We start from the raw sequence: 20,633 nt of genomic DNA, 5'->3' as shown, positions 1-20,633 counted from the left end.
GTTTTCAGCAAGTGGCTCCAGGCTGCTCTCTTCTTGCATCACCACTGTGGTGCTGTCTGTGCAAGGACAGCTCGTAGTGAATTCCAGAACGCTGCGTCCCTCTGCGAGCCGACCACAAGAGCTGAACGTCTGGCCTGGAGCTGCATTTTGGCAGGATATGGGGCCCATGGTTATTGTTTTTGTACATGTTATTGCTGCTATGTTTGTGAGTTCGGTGGGGGAGAGCAGAGGAGGGGAAAGTGCAGAAGGAGAAATGTGCTGGGCTTCTCCTTAACTGTCTCCATGTAATGCTTGGAATGATCCTCTGGCGTACATCCCTCCAAGCGTCTGAGCTTTTGTGTCTCTGTATAACATTCAGCCTTGCACTCTCATTTGTGTCATGCTGGATTACATCCATGTCTAAACTGCTCATTCCCTTCATGAGGACTGGGATGTAAATGTCCTCTTATTGCAGAGCAAATAGAATGAAAACTTCTGCAATCTTGCTTTGTGTTTCTCATGAGGTCTCCTACACATAGAAGTAAGATAGTGCTCTGATCTTGCCTTGCTGATTACAGCAAGCTTTCAAAAATCCTCTCTGAAGGGGAACCAGGAGCCTTATGGGCTGACAAATATCATTCATGTAGCTCTTCTCTAAACAGAAGGGAAAGAAGCGACTTGAGAATTCTGAATTTGAGTAAGGCTTTAAAATGTACCACGTGAGGCTGCGCACTGTGCAGGGAGTAGCAGAGGTGACTGCCTGGAATGCAGAGCAGTCTCCCAGCAAGGGGCAGCACTGCTTCTGGAGAGCAGCTGCCTTCTGCAGAGAGGAGAACTCCTTCATTTTCAAAATGTGATCCGGTGTGGCTGTACTGCAGAGCAGAATGGATGCTGTGAGAACAGCTGAATCAATTTGGTTCTGTCAATTCTGCCAGCTGAAACCACACCTCTAGTTCCAGGTGCCCACTTGATGTACGAGTGTTAAGTGCCTTTAGCTGCCTTCCACCACAGATGTTGTGCTGCTGGACCGCATCTTCCACTGAGCTGAACAACACACAGATTGATAAATTTCCATTTAGCATAATTATATTGACTAAAATAATATGGGAAAAGGGAATAAATTCCTCTATGAGGTGGGAGAGGTGCTAGATTCAAATTGGAGTCTTGTTATTAGAGGCAAAGGTACAAAGTCAGGATTGTGTTGTTAGAACAGCATGCAAAGAGCTCCCAGAATAAAAGAAAAAGATAAAAAAATCAGTAGGGCTTGATGATGAAATAATTTTGTGTGGTCTGGTCTTTGATGTGGTAAAGTACAAAGATGGTAAAGTGAGAGAGAAGGAAAAACTAGGGAGTGCAGCAAATGTTCTTAGGCAGAGGCTTGAGGGAGATGGGGACTGTTTCCCAGGAGGCTGGAATGCCTTGCCTGGGAGAAGCATGCATGGAATTACCTTTTCATGGAAGGTGAGGGGCTGAAGCAGTAGGAACCAGATACACACCTGGGTTGAAAATAACTGGAGTAGAGATGTGCATCTTTAGTAGAAGGCAAGAGAATTCCTCACCAGGACAGCTAGGTGCCTAAAGTGGCACGAATCACTTGCAGACCAGCCTTCCTCTCGTTCCAAACCAGCCAAAAGAGCAGCAGGAGGAGGGAGCCAAGCCCTGTCACTGCTTATGCTCATGTAGGATCATCTCTGCCCATGATCATCTGGAAAGTGCTGTTTTGGAGTGTGGTGGCCTTGACACATGAAGGGTGAGGTTGTGACTTTAGGTTGTTCCTCAGCCTTGCAGTTCTAGAAGATAGTTTCAACGTCAGGGATGGATCTTGAGTTGGTCTTAGATTCTGTAGTGTTCACCCTGCACTTTGGGACACAATATTTCAGTGCAGGTAGCTGGAGTATACAATTAAATCAGTGGATCCCTTCTGCAGTGATGGAGATGACAGCTTTCCAAGGAGTGAGAAGAGTAAAGGCTCTATAGTTTCCTGAATCTAAACTTAAAGTTCCCACACCCTCTTATGTGTGCAGTGATATCTATACCAAAATGAGGAAGTTGGAGTTCTCGTTCCTGTTCAGCTGCACTTTTTCATAGTGCAAGGGATTGGACTTCAAAAAGTAAGCAGGTGTTGAAAGAAAAATAGCAAAGGCAAAGGAATTGTGTTAGTTCTTTCTGAAATATTGCCCAATTAAAATGCTGGCTATTCCTGTGAAATATATCTTCAGCAAGGTACTTGGAAATGATTTATCAACACTTACTTTGGAGAGTGCTGCCTCCAAGGTAGCACAACATGTGAAACTGGCAATGGAAAGTCACTATGACTTAGAAAAAACAAACAGCAAAGCAATTATTTCTTGCCCTAAGAAAGGGTGTGACTGTCACTGGGTTGTGTAAGGGAAAGTGGGAACACTACTATTAATGTTCATGGTAAACTGCACAGTTAATCATCATCCAGCTAGTCCCTGGTTTCTTTCTTTTTCATTCTGAGGTAGAGGGGTGGTGGTTAGAGGGCTTGTCATTGGAGGGAAAGGGAAATTGATGATTTAATGTGGCTTTCTGTATGACAAGGCACTAACATGACTCCCGTCTGTATTTAAATGCTGTCCCCAGGTTACGACTATGGCTATGTCTGCGTGGAGTTTTCACTCTTGGAAGAGGCCATCGGATGCATGGAAGCCAACCAGGTTGCTTTACAATTCGGTCAATGCTGCTAGAAGATTTTAAATTTTTTTTTTTTGGTGGGGTGGTGGAAAGCCAATGAGGTTTTTGTGAAGGAAGATCTGTTCTTGTATAATACACAACAGTGCGGTTTAAATGTTGTTGTTACCGGAATCTTGTATCAGGCTTAGAAATGCCAGCAGGAAAGAGCTGCTGGACACCAAGTGGTCTGCCCTCCTCCCTGGTGTGTGTCAGCACGCTGGCTCAGTCAGAGGCTGGTGGCTGACAGACTCCTACTGCAGGTTTTGACCCTGCTGTTTTTGTGCTCACTGGAATGCAGTTGGGAAGAGCTGTGCTGGCAGTAAACGCTTCCCCCGGCTGTTGGTGCACACACACACACACACACACACATGTGACTGTAGGTGCATACCCTCGTGTGCAGCTCTGAGTCAGCTGGGACTCGAGTGCTCCACTTTGCCATATGCCTAATGTGTAGGAGAGATGCTTCATTGTGCATCTCCCCCACGTCTATCCTGTCCTTTAGCAACCCAGAGCTGCAGACACAAGGAGTACCCTCATGTGCAGTTGAGCCTGGTAAACCTGAACATTTCCAGCCCTTGAAAGGACAAAATAACTGAAATCCCTAGTAACTATCAAGAGGGGCCTTTACTCTGACCTGGTATTTGAAACTAGAGCTGTTTTCTCCTATACAAGAGTGAGATGCATAAAATTTATTAGATAAAACATAGATTCCCATCTCATACTGCCCTCCTTGTGCCTTGAAACTGCAAATGATGGATCCCTCAACAGAGCCAACTTCTGACCCCCCTTCCTTCACCATATCCCTTAAGTCTCCTCTTTGCTGCTTTCTTCCTCCTAATTTGCCTGAGTAAGGATCCATATCAATTATCTTAAGCCTTTTTACCTGAATCCTGGGTCTTGCTGTCATGGGAGGAGAGTTATGAGTCAGATTCAGAGCTGTGCATCTGCAAAAATGTACTTACAGTTAATGAGTCTTCACAGCTGGGGTTTCAAAGGTCCCACTAAGCGCTCGCATTTGCCTCTATTTTCAGTTACAGAGGTATTGCAACTTACAAAAATGTTTTACAGAAATAATTCTGTTGCTGGGAAAGAGCCTGGCACATTCCCACCGAGGTGGTGGTGAGGAGCAGAGAGAGAGAAGGCTCCAGAATTAATTATTACTTTTACCATCAGTGACAACTTTTATTTTCCCTTCAGTGTTTCTACAATTCCCAATTTATTTTGTTGTCACTGGGGAATCTATAATTATAGATGACACTGCTTTTAACTGAATGCCTCTCCATATTCTCTCCACCATTCTGCTCAAATGAAATAACTTCCTATGCAAGAGTAATTCCCAAGTATCTGGGAATTTTGGAATCCCTCTTTTTCTGATTGTTGATACCTGCTCTGCCCTTTCTCCCATTTGGAGTATATAGAATTGGGCAGGTGTTCTAACTTGATCAGGTTTGGTCCATTGCTACAGCAGAGAGCCTGTAGGCACCAATCCTTAAACTGAACTGAGTGCCTGCAGGTGCCCAGTAAATCACTGCACACACATGCATGGGATGAAGCTCTGGCTGGTGTTCCACTGCTGCTTACACTGACCTTCCCAGCATCAGTTGCAGCAGCCGTTCAGGCTGGGGAATGCTTTCCTGTGCTTCCCTTCCCTGCTAATGACAGGAGTTGAGGTCCCAGCCTTAGACACCTGGTATATGCTAAAAACAGGGTATGACAGTCTTCCAGTTTTCTTCCTGCTACCTGGCTCTGTGTGTGTGCAGATGAATGCTGAAAGATGGAGTGCTTGGAAGGGATCCTCTCCCAAGCTTCCATATGCCAATCTTCATCATGTTTTAGTAGACCTACAGGTGTTAGTAATTAGAGAAGTTGGAAATGTGGGGTTTGGGATGACCCAAGCTACATGCATTTGATCAGGAGAGCTGTAATTTCTGGATTGCCCCACATAGGTTAACTTGACTAATCTGCTTTTGATTGAACATGAAAAAGAGCCCTTCTAATTACCTAATTAAAAAAAAAAACAACAACCTAGCAGTATTTGTACCTGAGATACTGCAAAGGAAATAGGTGACTTTAAAATTCTCAGTAAGAGACAAATAGAGATCTTCAGAAAGGGAGTTATGAGTTCTCCCTAGAGAATAGATATTCCACTTCAATGACTTCCAGGGTAGAGTTGCCAAGATCATCTCCTTAGACTGAGAGTCTGCATTTTTGCAAGCTGCAAAACCAAAAATCTGTGTTAGCTAAGACACAGATTCTTTGATAGTTCAGTTATTTTCAGAAGGTTATCAACTGTCCCTGTCAAATTCAGTTACTTGTGAGAGCATAAATAGCAAGTGACATGCTGGTCCCTCACTAGTCAACCTGCCTCTTTCTCAGGCATCTAGAGGCTGGGAATAAATAGCTTGTGCAAAACCAACATTTTTGATGCCGTTGAACTGCCCCTGCCTGAAGAACAATTTGCTACATCTCTATATTGTATCATTCTGATACTGTGAAATCCTTTTGTTTTACTCAACACACACCAGCACCCACTTAAGATCATTGCCAGACTTGCAAACTACAGATTTACCAGGTTCAACTCCCTCCATTCAGTAAATCTTAGCATGTATACGTGACTGCTGAGATTTGAGGGGGCTTTTCTGTTACATACATTGTGATAAGGAAACACCCATATTCTGTGTTGCCCTGATTTTGCAGGAGAGTTTCATTCCATGTTATTAACTGCCTCAGCTAAAGTAATGACAACAGATGCCTTATTAATTGCTTTAACTCGTTGCTTGTTGCATTGGCAACTTATTCCAGTGCCAAGGTCCCACCTAATATGCATGGAAGGTTGCTGTTATTCCCAGCGTGGAGGTGCTGGGCACAGGGCTGGATGAGTGAGGTGCCAGGTGCTGCCTCTCCCACTGTCTTTGTGGGGGCTCTGCCCTGGCAGGGCAGATGAGCTGTTGATTTGTTGTGCAGAGCCTTGATCCAGCCCTTATAGCAGCCTCGTGGTTGGTGATGCTCCTGGTGGCCTTTTGTTTCACAGTGGCTGTCACTAGAGTTGTGTGAGACCTTTTCTGTCTGTGATGAGCTGCTTTTCTGTTGGGGAGAAAGTTATTTTGAATGGAAAATGGAGGTTTCTGTCTGCTAAGTTGCATGATTTTTGATAAATAATTTTCCCTCCCTTATTCTCATTTTTGAAAGGGTGGGATGTGGCATTTGGCGTTTCTTTGGCGTCGCCCCTGGTGTGGTAGTGTTCCTGTCTGAGGGCACCAGGTTGGCTTCTTGGAAGCAGCTTTGGGAAAACATCCCATGGCTGCACTTGGCCATAGGCATGGGATCTTTTTGCATTCCTCCTTCATGTGTAGAAAAGAACAGACATAACAAGCATGTTACTTGGTGTGAGAAAATCAGGTGGGAAATGAAGTACGCTTTGTACTGTTGTGTGTCATAAAGGCAGGAGGAGCAGAAATGGAAGGAGCTTGTCTCTGCTGCTTGCATATTTTAATTCTCTGAGTGTTTTCACTGAAATGGAATTGGTTGTTATACATATGGAAGCAAGGAGGTTTTTTTTGAGCTCAGGAGAAAATGGTTTGTCTCAACTGACTCTGTAGCATTGTCTCCAAATCCGCTCAGGCCTCAAACTTAGCAACACTGGCTGCATGAATATTTCCTAGCTTGTTGCTAGTAACTAACAACTTTGTAATCCTTTCCTCCTGTTTCTTAAGAAAGAGGGCAAGAGGAGAGGTATAGCATGAACTTTTAAAAATGCATACACTGTACATTATTGTGCAGGTCTCCAGGCACGTGCTGGAGTGGTTGTTCAAGACTTGCTCTTGTGCCTTTCTACACTGAGGCCGGTACTTGTCAGAGCAGTGTCTCTGCAGTGCTGTCCTGGTTCAGCTTCCTGAGCACGCCAATGTCTCCACTCCCTGCTTGTTTTTTACTGGAGAGAGTAAGAGGGATTCTTACTGGATTTGGTGGGTGCTCACTCGAGCATGTCCCACTCCTGTGCAACTAGAAATATCAACTGTGTGTTTCTCCTGCTCTGAGCCTGTTTTCCTGTATCCATTCACTGCAGGGCCTTTCTGTATTCTGTGTGAACAGAGTTTCTGGTGCAGATCATATTTCACAGGCTTTTCACTGTAGCTGTTGGTGTTAAAATCCACAAGATGCTGTGACAAGCAGGCAAAGCTTAGGACTTTCTGTCCTGAAAACATTTGCAGTAACAAGCCACAATTCTGTGTGGCTTCCCAATTAAATAAGGAAGGAGCCTGTGCTTATCCTGAGCATGGAACTTCTCCTGTGACCTGTAACCTTGGGGTATTTATTGAAGCCTGTGGTACAGGGAGTGTGTTGCTATTTGTAAAAGAAAATGTGTGTCCAAGCATCAAAACTAATTGCTTTCCTTTTGGTAGAATGGGCCTAATTGTGGAGTGTAGAATTTTTTTTTCTAGAGTCTGCCAGGTTCCCGCTGTAATGGAAGATGACACCTGCCTCAAATGCATTTTCACGGGCTGTCTGGTATCCATCATTTATTCACTTGACAATGTCACTCTGTCTCTTTAGCTTTAACCTGCAGTTGAGGGTGGTGGTGGCATGTCCACAAATACACTGAAATCCATTTGTGTGTTAGGCTAAGGGTGCTAGAGATGGCCTTGCTTTTGATCTGTTCTCCTTGTATCCACAGGTGGCCTTATATTCTGCTTTTCTTGTTGCATATCAGATGTGTGGATTTTGCTCAGGTTGTGTCATTAGCACCTCCTTTTCCCCTCCTCTCCCTCACCCCCACGAAGCCTGTCCTGCTTTTGAATGTGGATTTCTAGAAATCTGCTTTTGAAGTCTTCCACTTTGAGTGAGGGAAAGGCTTGTATACCTCGGCAGTTTCTTCTGTAAACATCCCAATGGTTTGGGAAACATGTACATTGTGGAGGAATTTTAATGAGCCACCTGACCTATGGAAAGTTCTCTCCACAGGCTAGTGGATGAGTGGATTTCCAGGCAGCAGAGCTGATTTGGGTTTTTTTTGTATCTGATTCAGTGTGTGACCTTGTCATGAGTTCACCCTGGGCTTACATCACAGAGGCTTGACATGTTGAGTCAATCATTTTTTCATTCCCTCTCGTGTCTCACTAATCACTGCATTGTACCAGCATTTAACTGGAGTTGTCAGCTTTGGAGATGAGTATGGATGCCTGCAGTGGGGAGCTCCTGCAGCTGGGCAGGCACTTGACTGTGAATAAGCAGTTGGATCTGCCTGCAGTGACCTGTGACAGGGCTGGGTGCGTGGGTGTCCATGTGTGTATCCTGCAATGAAGCTGTGATAAATGCACTGCCTGTTTGGAAGGACTGGCTTAATCTCTGCGTGCTGCAGGGACCTTCCATGTGCAGAGAAGGGTGGCTTTTGTTGTAAAATGTAACTGCCAAAAAGTACCAAAAATATTTCTCTGGACCTTTTTCTCTTCTGTCTTCTCAACATCTTCTGTCATCTCAGCTCTCCAAGCCGTGTGAATCCTCTTAGTCCCTCTTCCTTTGGCACAGAAGGTTGTAAGAGATCTTCTGCCAGAGACTTCACACACTCTTCCTTTCAGCCAATAGTAGCTTCCCATCAATGTGTTTTCTCCAGCCCTTCCCAGATAAAAAAACTACAACCTCCTTCTTGGCAGCTCTGTCCTGCCTTGCCTCAAGAAGCAAACCATGCTATCCAATGTGTTTTAAAATAAGTTCACTTTTCACTAGAAGAGTTGTGAAGCTGCATCTTCTTGCTCTACTTGTGTGATTCCCAGCTTGCCATGTCCCTCCACCTCCCTGCTCGTATTCCAAAATCCTGTCCTCCTTTTTCCTTCAGCCTCACCTTACCCATGTGGTGGGACTGTGTGTGTTTGCTGCTGCTGAACTGCTGCTCTGCAATGGGATTGTCCCAGAAGACAGCTTCTGGGTGAGCTGGCTGGAGCATGCAGCACATGCTTAAATGGGACTTCCTCAGTATCTCTGATTGCTGCTGGGGATGTGTGGCCCAGCAGGGTTATCTCAGGACTCCAATATTGCTGTATATTACAGAATTATCTATTCTGTGTGCTGAGGTTGGCTTGGGCTGCTATATAAATAGGTTGTTTCACATAAAGCATCACTCCCTACCCTTCTCTAAAATGAAACTGCTCTCCCTCCTGGTCCCTGCATTTCTGTTCTGGTGATGGGTCTGTTGCAATTTTTTGCCCATTGACATTAACAAATCTGTGTGATGGTGTAACTCTGAAATAACCATTCTTTCCCTATAGATTATAAATGCCTTGGTAATCAAGTTGTTCTCTGTTGGATTAGATGTTCTGTTTACAATGCCAGGAGCTGGAGGGAATAATTGTGATTTCCTGAAATTTGTTTCAATAACTTGATCTGTGAGTGATTGACAAGACAGGTGTCCAGTCCTCTCTGGTTGATTGGCTGTGTGATCTGATATATCAGTACTTGTGCTGCATCACTCACAGCTGCTGGGCAGGAAAAGGTTGGATATTCCCTGCACTGGTGGCTCAGAGTGAGGAACCACCATGGGACAGCGGGACCTTTGGTCATGCCCAGCACTGGTGTTGTAGAAATGAGGGTACTTGAAAGGTTCTGCATGCAAAGTGCAGCGTGTACCATGGGTCAGTCTGCCTCTGCCCCTTCCATAGGGCTAAAGTTGTGTTGTAGAGGACTCATTGGCAGAGCATTCCTTAAGAAATAGCTTTGGTTTGGTCATTTTCAGTACACAGAGCATTTTCCTGAGTGATGAGGCATCTGGAACACTCATCCTTTGAATTCGTTTCTAGGTGAGATCTTGCCTTGAGCTAGGAAAGATTTGAAGTAATCTTTGGATGCATGGGCAGGATACAGATGGCACCCTGTCTCTGTAGCTGTCAGGTCCTCTCCTCCTAATGTGTTAATGGAATAATGGTGTGCCAGTGGGGAAATCTTAGTCATAGATTATGCTGTGTATGCTACCTATAGGTGCAGTTTCACCTTAAAACAGAGCCGTGGTTTACTGCTGGCTGCTCTTTCTCACAGACTGTATGTTTTTTAATTGAGTTTGCATTCATCATTAGTTGATTTTCTGTGAAGATCTGTAGAAACTTTAAATATATCCCTGTGTAACCAATTGGAAGGTGTGTGCCTCGTAGCCTCAGAGTACTTCAAAGGAACACGGTAAATCAGGTGTAGGACAGACTGTGGTGCTGCAGTTGATTGTGTATATGGTCAGAAGGGGATTTTGGATTAGGTTGTAAAATCCCTTGATCAAGCTCCTATATGAAAGTAGTAGGACTCATGCCACTAATTTGCTTTGATGCTTTTGAAGTCATCCTCTAAGTAAGCTGGTGACTAACCAAGCTGCAGCTGCACTCTCAGAAATTCCCTCTGTACTCTTAGAAGTGGACGGTGCTGATGATACCACTGAAGAGTCTTAAGGGAGATGAGCAGTCAGTGAGAGGGAAATGTCTGGACTGGTTCAGTCATGAATCAAGACATCTCAGTGAATGCACCACAACTTTCATTTCCAGAGTGAGACCATTTCCTATCACGGTTTTGCCATAATGGTTTGCACAGGACCCGTCACTGAGAACGAGGTGACAGAAATTGTTGGGCTGAGTCCAATGAGTCCTCAGCCTAATTCCAGCAATGTCGAGGGGAACACCAGATATGTTTTACAAGCATATGAGCCAGATTATAATGCTAGGACTCCATCTGGACTGTTTTGATAAGTGGGAGCACACCAAAATGTTGCAGTTTTCATTTGATGAGTCGTTGTTGTGAGCTTCAGCCTCAGAACTGTTCGTTCATGCTTTTGTGCTATCTTAGCAGCGATTGCTTTTCCATTATTTGATGCACTGCTGGTGTTGGATTGCTGGAACAGGAAGGTAAAATGTTGACTCCAGAGGTGGAAAAAAATGTTGAACTGCACGCTTCCTGGGGTTAAGGAAGAAGGCAGAACCACTGTTTCCTTCTCTTCAAAGAAATGGTCTGCCTGCCCTTCTGTAGAAATCATGTATCTAGGGTTTTGATAGTGAGAGAGAGCTGGAATTCCCTTCAGATGTAGATTTTATTCTGTTTTCTTCCCAGCTGAGTTTGTATAGGACCTTTTCAGTTTAAATAATGGAAGTTTGGCTGTCTGGAATTGGGGTTCATTCCAAAGGAGTACATTGCATTTTGCTGTTTTCTGCTCTGGTTGTGAGACTCATGCGAGTAAAATATTAAATTCAGATTCAAGTTTGAAGATGGAAGATCAAAGCTCTAGCAGTCAGCAACTTTTATTTGTGAATTTCTGTTTCCATTCGACTGTAACTGGGTTGTTAATGTTCTTGTCTAGAAATGAAATTATTACAGTGGAAAATGGGGGTGGCACGCCTAAATGGGCTATTGTGTCATTATCCATCAATCACAGGCAACAAGGAAACAGGTATTTAACACAGGAGGACACAGAGTTATTATCCACCCCATTCCCCTGCTAGCCACAGGGCACCTTCTAGACTCTTATTAAAGCTTTAATACCTACAGAGAGCACAAGAAACACTGTGTGCTACAAGATCAGAGATCAGGAGTTTTGCTGTCATTCTGCATCTGTGCAGGACCAGGAAACACAGGAGGGGGAAGAGCAATGAGAGTGCTGGCAGGCAAAATCCCTGTGCACTGCTGAGGAAAGGCACCAACTTCCCCAGTCCTCTCACATAAGGGGGAGAATTTATTCTTCCATCATATGAGGGAATCTGTGAATGGGACAGCCACTGACAGGTCCTCAATAGCACTGTGTGACCAACTTACTGAATCCTGGCTACAATTGCTGCCAGAAGAGGGTTGTGTGGGAAAATCTTGGAGCTGTTTTGTACAAGGAGATGTAGGACGGAGGTGGAAAGTTCTTCCTGGCTTCTGCAGAACAAAAGCTATCAGATGTAAAGGAGCAGTCTGCCTGAAGGTTTATTTTGTGGTGCTCTTGCACTGTGTGTATGTGTTGACAGCCACCAGATGTTGCATCCAACAACATGCCTCCTGCATCTCCATCTCTTCAGGCCACCTATAAGTTCAGTTAGTTATGCTTTCCACAGGATGAACAAACAGCTTCTGAAGGACAGGGGTCTAAAATCAAGTCTATCATGTAAGGAATTACATTTTTAATGAGGGTCAAAGCTATAAAGCTGTAAACATAAGATTTAAGTATTTAAAACTCTGTCTTTAGAACAAGAGAATGAAAGTAATTTTCTCCCATTTTCATAGACAACAGGGGAAATCTTCATTTTTTGTGATGTACAGTCCATGTCTAACAAGGAAATTAGCAATATTCAGATGGGCTTCATGAACCAGATTTGAGCCAGGATGGCATTTAAAGCCCAAGCAAACATTTGATGTACTTTTCCATCAAGGATCTCAGGAGCAGAGTTAACAGAGAAAGTAATTTTAAGTCTTAAGAATCCCAAGATATATTTTCATACACTTAATACCAGGTTGAGAAGTCTCACTAAGAAGCTTTCTCACGGTGCAAAGCTGTACATTAATGATATGATGACTAAGGTGTTTTACTGTTTATAGCCCTAAGGTTTTGAAAGCCTGAATGATTCTTCCCAACCTGTGATATTACTGGAGAGGAGTGCTGAGATGGTTTGGATTTTTTTCCCCTGACAAGCTGTTGTTCTGGGCCTGGTTCATGTGGAACTGACCAGGAAGGAATTATCTGAATTTTCCTCTGGACTTTGTGCAGTGCAGTTGCCTGAATGAACCTCTTAAACCTCAGTGCCCTGAAAAAGGAAGAGGTGCTGGGTCCCATAGGGAACTATGACACCCACTAGTGTTACATTGCACCCAAGCCATGCTGGCAGGGAATAATCATTTCCCTCCAAAGGGCTTGGATAACTGTTTTCATGCTGTGTCAGGTTTCTTGGCAAATACTGAGCCAAGAGGTTAAAGCAGCTGTTTTCCAAATCAGCTCCTAAGAAGAGCTCTCGGGAGGCAGCATCTGCTCAGACACAGAAATCTGTACAGGTGCCAGCCTGAAGGTGGGCCAGCTGCCTTGATGTTCTGTCCAGGTGTGAGCATTAAGGATCTGGATATGGCTTTTGGACAGGCCACATCAAGGTCACAGTGGTGTGCTGGGAATCATCATTAAGATGACACAGGTAAGTGTTGCACTGCTGGTGGCAAATGGCAGGGCTCTTATCTTGAGGGAGGCAGTATCGGACACACACTTTTGTCATTAACTGGGAATCTAGGAATACTCAGAAATTATGTCTCCAAGGATAAAACCCTCTTTTCTTCAGAGATACTTCCTCTTCCCAGGGTTTTTGGGTCCTTTCCTTTCAGCGGAGGGACTGTCCTGCAGGGAGCTTGCCTGGGCTGCAGAGAAGGCACTGCCAGGGGGGGCTCTGAGTGCCTAAGAATGGAGTTTGGAGGCGTGTCTGGAGGAGCCTCTGGAGCACACCCTTCCCCATCACAGTTGCTGTGTTCTTAGCAAATGTTTGCTGCTGCACAGAACACCCTGAGTTCTGTTCCCTGTGCAGGTGTTGGAATTGGTGTGCAATCCCATAGGTACATGCTCCACTGGAAGAACATGTGTTGTTTCTGTGTGGGGTCTTCAAATGCTTAATTAAATTGTCTAGCAATAAATTTGCCCCTTTAAGGCAGAGCTTTACAGCCTAACTTTTTTTCCACCATGATTTTGCATTGGAATTGCTCTTTAGGGTTTTGATATTTGTACTTCAAACCTATGATTAAGGTGCTGGGTGTTTCCTCATTGTTTCCTAGCTTCCTTTTGGCCATTGCTAATTGTAAAGTATCCCTGAGGGAGGTGCACAGGAAGGTCCTGGACTGGATTAGTGCATTGTGCTAATGTGCTTAAGCTTTATATTGTTTAACAGTGAGATGGGATGAGATTACCTTTGAGGAAAAAGGTGGCCATGTAAAAAAAAAAAACTAGTGAGAAATATGTCTAGGCAATAGAGCAGCATTTTGGAGAGAGGAGGGAAGTCCCTGTCTTGGGAGAGAAGGGGGTCTGTGAAGCAGCTGTTGTTCAAACATTGTCCATGCAGTAGCCCATGAAAAGTAAAGGAATATTGATGAGGCAGAGCCATGTGGATCCTTCCCTAGAGCCATCTGAATAATGATACTCAATATGCTAAATATTTAAATACTCTTAAGTTTTGATAGTTTGGGTATATTTTTCAAATAGAGGATTCAACCTGACTGATAGTTTTCTGAGCATGAAAGTGAGTGTTTGACTTAGAATCATTGAGGTTGGAAAAGAACTATAAGGTCAAGTCCAGCTGTTAAAGAAACTCACATGCATGGTCTCCTACACTTACCTTGTTATATGGCCTTAACCATCCATGCTTCTCTTAGCTGTGGAGTGGAAGCACAGCCAGTAACACCAGAGCACAGAACTTGTCCTTCTTTGAGCTGTTGTCCCCCGATCCTCACTGCGTGGACTCTAGAAATCATCTTCTGACTCCTTAATGATGTAAAGGAAAGGCTTTCATTTTAAAATTTCCACTTTTTTCCCAGTGATCCTATAAGCTGATCTGCAAAGATGCCCTCTTCAGAGGAGTGAGGGAAGCTGGAGGTTGGCATTAGCCAGGAGGAGATGCATTAGGGCCTTGAGTGGCATGTGAAAGTCCACTTGGCTTCACTGGATCAAAGAAAACTTTCAGACAGGTTGAAATCTACTTAGAGGGTGAAATGCAGCAGCTATTCATATCACCTGCTGCCCAGAGCTGGCCCTTGAGCACGTGAGGTGCTGAGCACATTGTGTGTTCTCCCCAGCTGTGGCACATCGCTGTGATCCTTCCCGGAGCTGTAATTGGGAGCTTGCCTGTGCCCACCATGCTGGTGCTCTCAGAGCAGGGCTGAGAGTGCTGACAAGCAAAGCAAATGCTGTGTTTAAAAGATAAGCACTTTGAGAGTCCTAACTTGGAACTGAATTGGAGTTCAAAATTCAAGCATTAAAATGTAGAGAGCTGGCATAGTCTGAAAAGCAATTTCTGTGTGTATTTGCGAGAAGGATATCGGTGGGGGGAGGTGAGCTCTAGAAAGATACTGGGACTTGCTTAAAAAGGGGATGGCTGGTATCCAGGGAATTTAGAAACCGTAGGAAGAAAACTGGAGGTGTCTCAGCAGGCTAGCTGGGGTGTCTGTGGAAATAAGATACTTAAAGGATGCAGACTGGCACCTTCTGCTGAAGGACAAATGGCCTGGATAACCAGGCAGGAAGGGGCCTGAGGAGGGAGCAAGTAGACATGGAAGCCTGTGGGGCAGGGGAGATGGTCCCAGTGCTAGTGGGTAATGGGTTTCCAATAAAAGGACTTTGAAAAAGAGGTACCAGGAGCTATCTGAGTTAAAATAATCCTTATATAGCATCTTAATCTGTTACATTTAGCTACTGAATGTTTAGGACTCTCTCAGTTATCTTCCTAATGCCTAGTTCTGTGTTAGTGCCAGTTTTGTTTAACGTGCCCACCAGTGGTGTGCCTGAAGCAGTGTTCTGTCAGCTCAGGATGGATGGTGACAGCTTTGGGCTCTCATTCTCAGGCCTCCCCTGACCCTGAAGACCAGGAGCCCTGAGCATGCCATGCTGGTTAGCCTTGGATCACTGTTGAAATTAATGCCTTACTGCTAAATGCTGCAAGGTGATGCCACGTGCTCTTCAGCTCTGTAGCATCTCTGATGCCCAAGAGCCAAATATCCTGCTCTTTGGGTGACCACTAACACAGTGTTTATGTTGTCAGTTGTCATCTCAGTGTTAGCCTTGATGGAAATCTGTAATAATAGTGCACAGCAAAGTTGTTTGGATCCATTTGGTGATGTAACAATTCCTCAGGGATCCACCACTTTTCAAACCATCCTTTCCCCCTGTATATCTTGGATCTTCTGCCTTGGCTGTCAGCCACTCAGCAGTAGAGTGCTGGATGCACTGCTAGATCAGGCCAATAAAAAGCAATCCCTGAGCTGCAACTGGTTTGAGAACTCCAGAAGGAGGCTGAGAGCCTTGGGGAAAATCCCACTTCATGAGGAATTTGCTTGTAGTTCTCTTGCTGTAGGAAATGCCAGATTGCTGCAGTACCCTGCAGCAGCCTGGATTGCTCTTGTTTCTTCAGCTCCATGTCACGTTCCATTTTCTGACTGTTTAATTACAGATGGATTGTGGTTTGTGGGTTCACAGCTTTTGTCATCTGCTTTTTGTCAGAGGTAAGCACATGTACTGCCTGTTGCTCTGTGCAGTTGAGTCCCTTGTACAGCAGCTGCTGATGAATTCAGGGATAAAAACTTCAGCATATGGAAAACGGGATGAGAAGCCAGTTTCTGTGGCTGAGATGATCTTCTGAAATATTTCCAGCTAGTCTCTTACCCTCCCAGGTGTTTGCCCTCTGCTTCATCCCAAGAAGCTGCTGCTTCCTCAATTCCACAAGCAGCTGGGGGTAGTTAGGGAGACCTTTGATGTTTGATCTCACCTACCTGCCTGCCTAATTTGAAGGTGAATCCTGTGTAGGGAGAGAACCCTGTGCTCTCCTTGCCAGCTCCCACTCAGCCTCTGCATGGTGCATGCCAGTGGAATAGGATGCCATTACATAACTTGCATTGTGTGGTGGTTGGGGGCTGTTAAATCTGCATTTCTAATCCATACTCAAATAGGAGCAGAACCTGAATGCATTCTGATTTGCAGTTCCAATTAGATAACCTGGCTTGTGCTGTCAGCCCCTTGTCTCCTGTGCTGTGCCATCCAGTGCATCCCTGAGGATGGCAAGAGCTTTTTATTCTGGGAAGTGCTGCTGGGACCAGGGGCATCCACTGCATTCCCAGACTGCCTCCTGGGGTAGTGTCTGAGCATTCCCAAGGCAATAAACACTTGTCATTAATCATTTTAAATAATTTTTAAATGACGGATGTATACTGATTTTTGAATAACCATCCTAATTATAGTAAATATGCAGAAGAGGGCTGAATTAACATCATGTAAACAAGGTTAGTGCTGGTATTTTAATGTGACTGCTTTACTGTGCTGCCCGTAAGCATTCTTTTGTCATAATCTTCATATGCAGCTTTTTATCTGTTTACAAATGGTATTTTCAGTTAATTTTTATTGTGTTGAACCACATAACCAGTCTTCCAGCTTGGTTATTACTCAGCGAGACGGATACCTGAACCTTTCAGTTCATGGTACAGATATTTTCCATTTAATCAGACCACAAACAATATTAGGAAATAATTAGTTGATGTGGTGTTTGGTTTGTGCGTGAGCCAGCTGCTAAAGGGGGTCTGAAGAATGGTTCACTTGTGGTGGAGGCATCTCCTACACTGCTTTGGGGTTGTAGCCAAGAAGAAAAGTTTGGCTTAGTAATCCTTGTGGATTTGGGTGCTTGGTAGCTGAGCCTTGGTTCTGTTCCAAAACTGATGTGTGCCACCCCAGGTGTGTTGTCTGTAAAGGTGGGACTGACAACTGCTGTTCCACTAAGTCAGGAACTTATGGTCTTCCTTGTGACCAGGGATGGTGGCATCCTGGCTGGATGGCTGTTGCCATCCCTCTGGAAGAGCTGGAGCACGTTCCTCCACAGCAGTCCATGGTGGTGCTGGCTGCTGCATCCACATCTCCGTGTGGTTTCACAGTCCCCCTTGTAGCTGCCTAGGCATGACCTGCGGGGTGGAATACTGGAACCCTGTCAGCTCATTGTTTGGAGGCTCAAAAGTTAAATTTTACTGAAGGTTTCAGTGTTTGGATAGATTCAGTTAAAGGAGAAGCTTGGTTTTATTTGAGGGAGTGGCTGTGTTCCGAGAGCTCTCCTTCCACATTTCCAATTTTCTAGGTCACTCTTGGATGCTCTAATTTTTTTTCAGAGAAACAGTTAGCAAAAGCTTTGACACTGATGATTTGTATTCTGTCATCTCAGTCTTGAGAGCAAAGAGATACTTTTTTGGCAAGTTCTCCCCCTCCTCAACCCCCAGTCATCATCATTAAAAGGCTGTCAACAAGCATGAAAAAGCCCAGCATGCTAACAGTAAATGCTAACTGACAGACAAGCAGCTGAAGCAGTGGCTTGTGCAGTGCCTGACCTGCAGCAGGCTGTCTCCTGGCCCTGGCAGTAGCTCCACAGGTTCCCTAGGAAGCAGGATCAGAGTGCTCAGGTACCTGCAGAGCCAGGCTGGGCTCTGTGCTGAGCAGTGCTGTTACACACAGGGTAAACTAGAGGTGAGCTAAACCAAACTTCAAAGGTGGGCGTGATATGTCCTAGGGTGTGGTCTGGCTTTTTTCTCACAGGTAGGCCTACCTTCCTGGTACTCTTTAATGCTACTTTTGGGAACAAAAAGCGTGGAAACTGCTTTAGTGAAACTAGCTTTGTTGCTGAAGCTCTGTGCCCTGCTGACACAGTCTCCAAAGTGCTTTCAGAAGGATTGCATCACCTGTGGATATCATGGCTAAGGGATTTTCTCCTTTTTTCTTTCCCTCTGTAAAAGCAACATGTTCCTGTGGGGTTTGTCCCTGCTCAGTGAAGAGCTTTGAGACATGGCTGCACTGTGTGTGCTCTCTGCAAACAGGCTTTATGGTTTCCTGGCACAGCTCTCTAGGACCATCTCATGGCAGGGTTGCTCCATGGATCAGTCTGCTGACAGGACTATTTACATACTTGGCCATAGGGCAGATTTTTTAGTAGCTGAACTGGCTGAGACTGAATCGTATCTCTTAGATTAGAATTCATTGTTGCATCTCCAATGGTCTCTAAGCAAAAAATCCATGTATAACTATGTTTGAAAGGTATCAAACAGTAGCACAAAGCATTGCTCCCAGCAGTAAAGTCCTGATGCTCTGTTTTGATGAATTTGGCAATTCAGAAAACAGTAGAATCTGTTCATGCCCTTGGAAATGTGGGCATTTCCATGGCTGAGAGCTTGCTGTCCTGGTGCTGCAAAGCTGTGCTGCCTTTTAAACCCTTCACTGGTGAGTCAACTCTGTGTTTACTGCTAGTTATGAGGGGGAGGTTCCTGACTGGGAAGACCAGAGAGACATTTCTGTTTCACTCTGACTTAGAAAAAGCCAAGCTGCTCCAAAGTACAGGGTATTAAAAATACAGAGGAATTAACATACATAGTGCAGGTTGGTGAAAAAGTCCAGGACAAAATGCCTGAATTTGGAAGAAATATGATGCCAGACACAATATATGGCATACTTTGAGCTTACCCTTTCCCCCCCTCCCCAGCACTGTTCCCTGAAATTTTCAGAAAATCTTTGTCATTTCACCAAGATTTGCTCAATTGAAATCTGCTCAATTGGACTGAAATTTAGAGTAGTATCCAAAAATTTTTGCACAGTAAAAGATCTAGATGAAGAAGAGTAAGCAGAGACAGGCACTAGAGAAAAAAGATTCTGAAAATATTTGTGATGGAATCTAGTAACAGAATGGGAGAATGAGGAATTCAAAGCCACTGAATCCTGACAATGTGTGTCCTAAGTGAAAGACTCATTTTGGAGAGTTAAATGATGATTGCAACCTTGAAAATTACTTTATCAAGAAGAAATCAGTAAGAGAGAGCTTGCTGAAAAAGTGAGCAGGCAATCAGCAGGGTGTTAGGGAAATCAGGGAGTAATTATGCAAGTGACACTTTCTGCAGCCTCCGAAAATGGAATTTGCGGAAGGGACCAGCACCACCAGCACAACATGCACTTAAATACCATTTTCCATAAAACCAAAAATAATCTTCAGGCTTTCTGGCAAGGTTTGTCCTCAATGTCTGGTAGAAGGATGAAGCTCTGTGATGGATTGCCCCTGCCAGAGGAGATGTGCTCTAATCGAGTTTTTTGTTTCCTGAGCTCCTAGGCAGGGCTACAGCTGCCTGGTGAGAGGCTGCTGTTCCCAAGGATTTCCCTGGGCTCATGAGGATGTGCACCCTGCCTTCTCCTCCTGCCTCTGCTCAGTGTGTCTTGAGGCACCCATGGGCATTTCTAGCCTGCTCCTGGCACTGCCATCTCTTGAGTGTGTGCTGGGATGTGGTGGGTACCCTGCTTGGGAAAGGGAGCACGTCTGTCTCAAGGACCAACAGTTCCAGTGGGACAGCCTTGATTTCCACTTCCCTTTCTCACTTGTGTTTCCTCACATGCCTTAAAGAGGGTGCAAAGCCTCTTGTAGAGAGGTGAAGTGAGCAATGCTCCCTGTTGTGAATAGACCCTGAGCAGATTCTCCAAAGGTGCAGCAGGGTGCTCTGAGTGCACACACCAGCCTTTGGCAAGGTCCAGAAATGCTCGGCTTTCTGTCAGGCAAAGGCAGATCCATGTTGGAAAGAAGTGCTTGAACAGCTGGGTGGCAGAAAGGAACCCCTCAAAGTGTTCAACATAGGCCTGGTAGGAAAGGAGGGCTTTGGTTCATAGAAGGCAGGATGTGAAGAGGGGAGGTGGTGGAACCCTGCCGTGTTCTTTCGTAGGAGTTAAAGGATTGTTGTACTGCCACTCAGTGATTCCCTTCTATGAACTCTTCACTCCCACTTTGCATATTCCCCAGCATCTCCCTCACGTTCTGCAGAGCAGTTCATGCATGGGTGTATCATGATTTCTGAATAATAACTCTGGGAACTTGTTTTCTTGTGCTCATGGTTTGCACTGGGGGTTTTTGCATGGTGAGGCTACTGGGTCAGAGTACCTGGGAAGCTTCTGACTCAGCAGAGGTCCCCAAAACAGGCTGGGACTGTTTACAGGTCCCTGACATCTGTCTGTGTGTCAGGCAGCTGCTCTCCTGGGACTTGGGAGACCTGGGTCTGGGTCTCCATTGATACTGAGTCTCAAACTGTGGTACTGGGGGATCCAGGCTGCCTGGTCTGGCAGTGCCTCCAGTGACAGGAGATGTCTCATGGTTGTGTGCATCTGTGACTTGGCCTGCCTGCATCCTGTGTGCCCAGGCATGGCCTGTTGTCCCTGGCAGATGGGAGCCACCAGCAATCATTGCTGCTCCAGGCAGGAGCCAGGGGATTGTACCTGTGACCCA

At 45.0% G+C, this 20,633-nt stretch overlaps 1 protein-coding gene across 2 annotated transcripts in view; it reads left to right on the top strand.

Moving 5' to 3' along the window:
* RBM6 (RNA binding motif protein 6) overlaps window positions 1–20,633 on the top strand; it is a 57,521-nt gene that overhangs the window by 19,600 nt on the left and 17,288 nt on the right. For both annotated transcript variants that reach the window (XM_071439956.1, XM_071439955.1), the window contains exon 6: window positions 2,584–2,657. In XM_071439956.1, coding sequence (XP_071296057.1) covers window positions 2,584–2,657 — 74 coding nt within the window. The remainder of the gene's footprint in view (window positions 1–2,583; window positions 2,658–20,633) is intronic.

This window comes from Agelaius tricolor, unplaced genomic scaffold (genome assembly GCF_023055355.1).
Source record: "Agelaius tricolor isolate 1412-34295 unplaced genomic scaffold, bAgeTri1.0.p SCAF_14, whole genome shotgun sequence".
NCBI lineage: Eukaryota > Metazoa > Chordata > Aves > Passeriformes > Icteridae > Agelaius > Agelaius tricolor.
Note: the sequence above shows the minus strand (reverse complement) of the source record. Positions and strands in the feature narration are given on the sequence as shown.